A 7,634-nucleotide genomic window follows, 5' to 3' on the forward strand; every position below is an offset into this window, starting at 1 on the left:
TGAAGGAGTCCGATCGGGCTTTTTTATCCTGTAGGACTCCGGAGGCATCTGATGGGTACCGGCTGGCCAAGCGGAATGCAGCTTTGGTGGGCGCTGAAGCAAAAACTCGGATATGGGAGGAGTTTGGTGAGGCCATGGAGAGAGACTTCCGAACGGCTTCGAGGAACTTCTGGCCCAGCATCCGGCGTCTCAGGAGGGGGAAGCAGTGCGCCTTCAACACTGTGTTTAGTGGGGATGGGGCGCTGCTGACCTCGTCTCGGGACGTTGTGAATCGGTGGGGAGAATACTGCGAAGACCTCCTCAATTCCACAGAAACGCCTTCCCATGAGGAAGCAGAGTCTGGGTTCTTGGAGGTGGGCTCTCCTATCTCTGGGGTTGAGGCTACCGAGGTGGTTAAAAAGATCCTCGTTGGCAAGGCGCCGGGGGTGGATGAGTTTCGCCTGGAGTTCCTAAAGGTTCTGGATGTTGTGGGGCTGTCCTGGTTGACACGCCTCTGCAACATCGCATGGACATCGGGACAGTGCCTCTGGATTAGCAGACTGGGGTGGTGGTCTTTTTAAGAAGGAATGTGTTCCAACTACAGGGGGATCACACTCCTCAGCCTCCCTGGTCAGGTCTATTCAGGGGTGCTGGAGAGGAGGGTCCGTCGGGAAGTCGAACCTCACATTCAGGAGGAGCAGTGTGGTTTTCGTCCTGGCCGTGGAACAGTGGACCGGCTCTACACCCTCGACAGGGTCCCCAAGGGTGCATGGGAGTTTGCTCAACCATTCTACATGTGTTTTGTGGACTTGGAGAAGGCGTTCAAACGTGTCCCTCATGGAGTCCTGTAGGGGGGAGTGCCTTGGGAGTATGGGGTACCGAACCCCCTGATATGGGCTGTTCGGTCCCTGTACGACCGGTGTAAGAATTTGGTCCGCATTGCCGGCAGTAAGTCGGACTCGTTTCCGGTGAGGGTTGGACTCCGCCCAGGCTGCCCTTTGTCACCGATTCTGTTCATAACTTTTATGGGCAGAATTTCAAGGTACAGCCGAGGCGTAGAGGGGGTCCAGTTTGGTGGCCTCAGTATTGCATTTCTGCTTTTTGCAGATGATGTGGTTCTGTTGGCTTCATCAAGCCGTGATCTCCAACTCTCACTGGAGCGGTTCGCAGCTGACTGTGAAGCGGATGGGATGAGAATCAGCACCTCCAAATCTGAGACCATGGTCCTCAGTCGGACAAGGGTGGCGTGCCCTCTTCAGGTCGGGGATGAGATCCTGCCCCAAGTGGAGGAGTATCTTGGGGTCTTGTTCACGAGTGAGGGAAGAACGGAACGGGAGATCGACAGGCGGATCGGTGCAGCGTCTGCAGTGATGCGGACTTTGCATCGGTCCGTTGTGATGAAGAAGGAGCTAAGCCGAAAGGCGAAGGTCTCAATTAACTTGTCGATCTACGTTCCTACCCTCACCTATGGTCACGAGCTGTGGGTCGTGACCAAAGGAACAAGATCCCGGCCGAAATGAGTTTCCTCCGCAGGGTGTCCGGGCTCTCCCTTAGAGAGAGGGTAAGAAGCTCGGAGATCCGTGAGGGGCTCAGAGTAGAGCCGCTGCTCCTCCACATTGAGAGGAGCCAGATGAGGCGGCTGGGGCATCTGATTCGGATGCCTCCCGGACGCCTCCCAGGTGAGGTGTTCCGGGCACGTCCCCCGGGGAGGAGACCCCGGGGACGACCCAGGACACGCTGGAGAGACTACGTCCTTCTGCTGGCCTGGGAACCCCTCGGGATCGGATGAGTGATTGCCTCAAAAGGTTGTGCAACAAAATCTTGAGTTAGAGGTACCTTCATTTTTGTTGAGGGCAGTTTAATGTGTTTGTTTGTTTTTAAATCATTCTGCTGAACCACTATTCAAAAGCAACGTCTGATGTTGATTGGTTAATTTGAATAATTTCTGTTTATCATTACCTTTTGTCAGATTCAAATTGTTTGTCGTTTTTTTCCCCCCTTCACTCACAGAATAATTTACCAGCAACACACGCGCGCGCGCACGCAAGCACACACACACACACACACACACACACACACACGCTAACATTTATATACATACAGTATTACCTCATGGTCCTTTATGAATTCTTCTGTCTGAACAAAATCAATAAGACGTCAAATGAAGATGTTATCTTCAGGCCTTACTTGTGTTGTCCTTTAAAATAGGAGCTTCAGTTCAGATATAGAATGCTTCTACACAAAATATAACAGCTACATTTCTGCCTCTTTTAAGATAGGGTGAGGGTCTCTTCCAAACCGCTCCTCCCTTCTTCCTGTACAGACTCATTAGGAATGAATATGAATCCAAATATAATATTGGGATGAAAGTACACCTTTTTCACAAATCCCAGGTACTGGTAGACGTTCATACACTGCGAAAGAATTTCATTTACCCTATACCATTATTTATAATGCACTCTAATGACTTTTGACCAATTATAATTTTGTTGTTGTTGCTGGGCGCCGTGGGGGGTTGGGAGTGCACATTATATTTGAGAAATTAAAGTCATTGATTTTCAAAATGTGTTGCTAGGCAAACTACGTGCAGGATAGCCGCAGTGACGTCAGCGCGAGTATGACGAAGCCTTTATGCTCGAGTGCAAGTTTTGAAAATGTACTGCAGTTCACCTCCAAGTCGAGGGTGTCGCTACTGCTGGTATTGGCGAGGACACCATAGAGGGGAGGGGGGTGTCATAACAGCATGTGACTAAAACGGACCAATCACGAGAGATGATCTCCGCGGCGTTCGACGCGCAGCGACCATTTTTGCTTAGCTTTGCTAACAAACAGACGCGTTTGTGATCAACACGTCGCCATGCAGAGAGGCAAGGATTGTGACCGTCGTGTGCAAATCCGTGCAAGAAGGACAGCAGAGTACGAGGAGGAACTTTGGGGAACAAAAGAGCGACAAAGTCAACCACTGGACGCTGTTCGCAAGAAGCAGCCGCGAATTGTGTCAACAGCAGGTTTGTTCACTTCTTAGTCGTTCAGGAAATACTGACCTTTTTTTTGGGGGGGGGGGGGGGGGGCATAGTCCTGTGTTTACTTACTGCCACTGCATTGCCTTACATTGAATTCAATCACTGCCAGCCGTTAGGTGAGCAGGGTAAAAATTCACTCATTTTTCAAGCCCGACAAAATACGGTGTGCTATGACTATGCAAGCACCAAAACCACCGAAAGAAAGATCAGTCTCGCTTCTTTCATCAGGGGGAAAAAAAAAAAGTTTGTCTCTAGCTTAACCGTGCTTTAGTAATCAGGTGTCAACTATAGGCTACTTTCAGCCCAATCTGTTTCTGGAGGGAGAAAACAGCCTTTTTGTGAAAGCAGTCAGATCAAGCAGAACAATGACTTTGACACCAATATTTATTTTCATTCTTGAGTGAAAATCTCAAAACATCTGAGCATAAAACAACGCCGAAAAAGTACTTCTGACAGAAAAAGAATTTATTATAACTGTACAGAATTGACATTAGACAAAAATGCGTGAACAAATGGGGCTCCCACACTTGCACTTTTTTTTCTCCAAATTCTCCTCCTCTACCGTTTGCTCAATAGTCCAGGTTTTTATTATCTTGCGCATAAAATCTCGCAAAGTTTATTTTATTCTTTGGTGGCAGTGAATGGTCGAAGTACAACCTGTGCAGTTTAGAAACATAACTGTTACGAAAAAATACATTGTTGAAATTGCTTTTGTGGGACGTGGAGGGGAAAAAAAGCTTTAAATTTCCTTTTTTTTTTTTTTTTTGTCTAAACTGCGTACTGGAATGGGGGTCGAATGTCTGCTGTATACATAACCTGTAAAAAAATAATAATAATAATTGCATTGCAGTTATCCAGAGGCTTGACGATCACACACAAACTGCACAAGACTCTCCCCAACCCATCACAGTTAAAAAAGGCCATTGACGTCTTTAGACGGCATTGGCAGGGAACAGATGGATTCTGAATGTCGTCTTTGGACGGCATTGGCAGGGAATGAGTTCATGTGAGCCTCCACGGAACGTCTAGTGCTGTTTCGTTTGCAAACGTTTCGTTCAGAAGAACCAATCTTTTTAGTGAACGAACTGAACTGAATGCGTTTATGAAATAATTCCTTCCTTTTTAGCCTGGCCACCGCCGCGAGTCGGCTCGAAGCGGAAACGGAACTGCTGAAGCGTTATGTCACTCTTTTCTGAATCTTTGACGAATGACCAATGAGCAGGCCTTGGGGGGGGGGGGGGGGGGGGGGGGACTTCATTAAACGTAATGCCATGTGATTTGCGATTCGCCAGCGTTGTCACTCACTTTCGCAAATGACCAATGAGCAGCCGGCGTCAGGCGGCGCCGGTTAGGCGTACGACTACGACATACTATGCCGTGACAAGCACTTGAAAACAAGCGCACACATTTAAAATAAATGTATACATGTACACATTATCATTCAGTCTGTCTCTAATGCGATTATTAAAACTTTTTGTTCAAAAATGATAATTGATAAATATGAATACATTAAACCTATAAAGCACTTCTCAAGACTCAAACGCTTTACACTAATCAGATGACAATAACAGTAAAGGTGAGCGAGCTTTTTAAATAACTGATTCTAATGATTCTTTACACTTAAAAGAACTGCCGTGCCCATCACTAGGAACGTCATCGTGACGTAATGTTTGCGCACGCGCATACAGCCATTTGCTAAAGTCATTTTTCATTATTTTTAATTTTAAAAGTTAAAAGAAAAAAAAAGTATAAAAGTATAAAAGTTAAAAGTATAAAAGTTAAAAGAAAAAAAAATAATTTTTCATTATTTTTATTTTTTTTTCATTATTTTCCTCATTAATGTACACGCAGCACCCCATATTGACAGAAAAATGTAATTATTGAAATGTTTGCAGATTTATTAAAAAATAAAAACTGAAATATCACACAGCCATAAGTATTCAGACCCCTGGATTTGGGGTTCCTCTGCCATTCGTCCTTGCAGATCCTCTCCAGTTCTGTCAGGTTGAATGGTGAACGTTGGTGGGCAGCCATTTTCAGGTCTCTCCAGAGATGCTCAATTGGGTTGAAGTCAGGGCTCAGGCTGGGCCATTCAAGAACAGTCACTGAGTTGTTCTGAAGCCACTCCGTTATTTTAGCTGTGCGCTTCGGGTCATTGTCTTGTTGGAAGGTGAACGGTCGGCCCGGTCTGAGGTCCTGAGCACTCTGGAGAAAGTTTTCGTCCAGGATATGCCCGTACTTGGCCGCATTCATCTTTCCTTCGATTGCCACCGGTCGTCCCGTCCCTGCAGCTGAAAAACACCCCCACGGCATGATGCCGCCACCACCATTCTTCACTGTTGGGACTGTATTGGACAGGTGATGATAACCCATACCGCTGAGAATTAAGGCCAAAAATTTCTATCTTGGTCTCATCAGACCAGAGAATCTTATTTCTCACCATCTTGGAGTCCTTAAGGTGTGTTTTTTTTTAAAAAGCAAACTCCATGCGGGCTTTCGTGTGTCTTGCACTGAGGAGAGGCTTCCGTCGGGCCACTCTGCCATGAAGCCCCGACTGGTAGAGGGCTGCAGTGATGGTTGACTTTCTAGAACGTTCTCCCATCTCCCGACTGCATCTCTGGAGCTCAGCTACAGTGATCTTTAGGTTCATCATCACAGCACGTGACTAAAACGGACCAATCACGAGGGATGCCTTCGTGCTGTCTACTTGCATTCGCCCGACCAATACGGCGACTGTCTTGAAAATCGGACGTTGTATGACGCCGCAGGAAAAGCATCAGTTGTTCTCAGAAACCTCATTTCCGTGGCTTTTTATTACATTATTCAAGTTTGGGCCAGCTGATGCCAAGCAAAGACAGCAGCATCCAGGATTTGCCCCAAATCCGCAATTAAAGACTGTTTTCCAAATCTGTCCACTGGCCTGACCTGAGGGGATGTATTTGATTGACCACTTTTTAAGTAGGACTACACAAAAGATTTCGTGAAAGTCTACAAGTCTCTGTCTTGACGCATACAACTAAGTGATAATCATTCAGTAGTTGATTGTAAAATGTTGAGACAGCGAAACATCTGTGTGACGTGTAATTGCATATTTGGTGAAAGTATAAGGCTCATGTCCATTTAGGGTTGGGCATAGTTTGATTCCGGTTTGTTATTTCGATTCCGGTTCCAAACGATTCTCTATTCCGATTCTTTTTAGGGGCTGGGTCAAAAAAAGTTAGCATGGTTTAAATAAAGGGTGTCCAAATTATGAGCATCCATTTTCTTAGCAGCCTGCAGCATGAACTAAAATGAACATTTGACTTGGGGTTCTTTATAATCAGTATCAATGGACTAAAAGGCAATGTGTGCAACCCATTTGACTTAATATTTATTGTTTCAGCTAAAAGTTAAATATGGCATTGTTAAAATGGTTATTTGGGACTGTTTTATCACATCAAATGGTTTATATATGCAGATTTTAACTTGACTTCCTGTTATAAGCTTGTAGCCTTTTATATTGAAAAAATATTTAAAAAAATATATATATATAATAAATAAAAATAATCATAAAAAAGATAAAATACAGGGCTATTTGTATTATTTATTACATGTAATAAATAATCATTTTTATTTATTACACATCGGAATTCAGAATTTTGGCACGAAAAGTAACTTCACACGGCAGCGGCGATTTTATTTATTATTATTATTTTTTTAATTGTAATTTTTATTTCTTTACCTAATTATGTATTTATTTTTATGAATGGATGGAACCAAAGGCTACAAAAGGTTTATTCCTTTCCTGACCCACCGATGAGGCACAAGTTTAGTGTTTGGGATACAATTTTGTCCCAATTCGTTGTGATGTCAAGCTTGCTACGGTGACGTTTTAGCTCAATGTTAACGGAGAGTTGACTTGACTTGACAGGCTGAGGCTCGGAGCGGGAGGGAACCCGTCAGACGCGACACATCGCGAAAGCCTCCTCTGCGCAATACAATCTTATTCCAAGTGTTGCGCTGAGGCGACTGGTTATTCATTTGAACAAAGTAAAGACACTCTTTTTGTTCACAGCAGCCGCCGTTGGGCACAAGCACGTCTTCGTGCGCGTTCTTCTGTGTGGGTTTTCGCCGCTTCTTCTCCGGGGTCGGCGAACTTGGCATCGGAACGAGGAAGCAAAATGTTTTCATTTGAACGATTCCGGGAGAACCGGAATGTTAGTCCCGGTTCCAATCGATTCTCGATGTCCAACCCTCTATAGATTCATAATTCTTAGATGATAGTAGGCCTCAGTGGCGGGTGGTGCATTTTGAATACGAGCCTTCACTCAGCCGCCAAATCCGCCACCTCTCCTGAATCCAGAGCAACAGGACGTTTCAGCCATTTATCCATATTAACTGTACGCACTGTTTTGATTTTGGCCAGGCTGTGCCACAGGCTTTTGTCTTCCCGGGTAAACTAGTTGTAGCGCACACATGCCATTTTATTGACAGGCTTATGAAATGACTGAGAATATTTACTTATCATCTTGGAAATAAATTATTAAATGTTTCCACGCAGGGTTGGGTTACGTTTAAAATGTATTCCGATACAGTGACTAGTTGCGTGTTGAAAAAAAATGTCGTTAGTAATGTGATCCAAGTACCATAATA

At 44.9% G+C, this 7,634-nt stretch overlaps 1 protein-coding gene across 3 annotated transcripts in view; it reads left to right on the plus strand.

The window, feature by feature from the left end:
* The first annotated feature begins 2,805 nt into the window (after positions 1-2,805).
* Positions 2,806-7,634, plus strand: part of LOC133417795 (zinc finger protein 771-like) — a 12,304-nt gene continuing 7,475 nt past the window's right edge. For all 3 annotated transcript variants that reach the window (XM_061705912.1, XM_061705913.1, XM_061705914.1), the window contains exon 1: positions 2,806-2,987. In XM_061705912.1, the coding sequence (XP_061561896.1) occupies positions 2,837-2,987 (151 nt within the window). In that variant the 5' untranslated portion in view covers positions 2,806-2,836. The remainder of the gene's footprint in view (positions 2,988-7,634) is intronic.

The sequence above is a fragment of the Phycodurus eques genome, chromosome 19, assembly GCF_024500275.1.
Source record: "Phycodurus eques isolate BA_2022a chromosome 19, UOR_Pequ_1.1, whole genome shotgun sequence".
Lineage (NCBI taxonomy): Eukaryota > Metazoa > Chordata > Actinopteri > Syngnathiformes > Syngnathidae > Phycodurus > Phycodurus eques.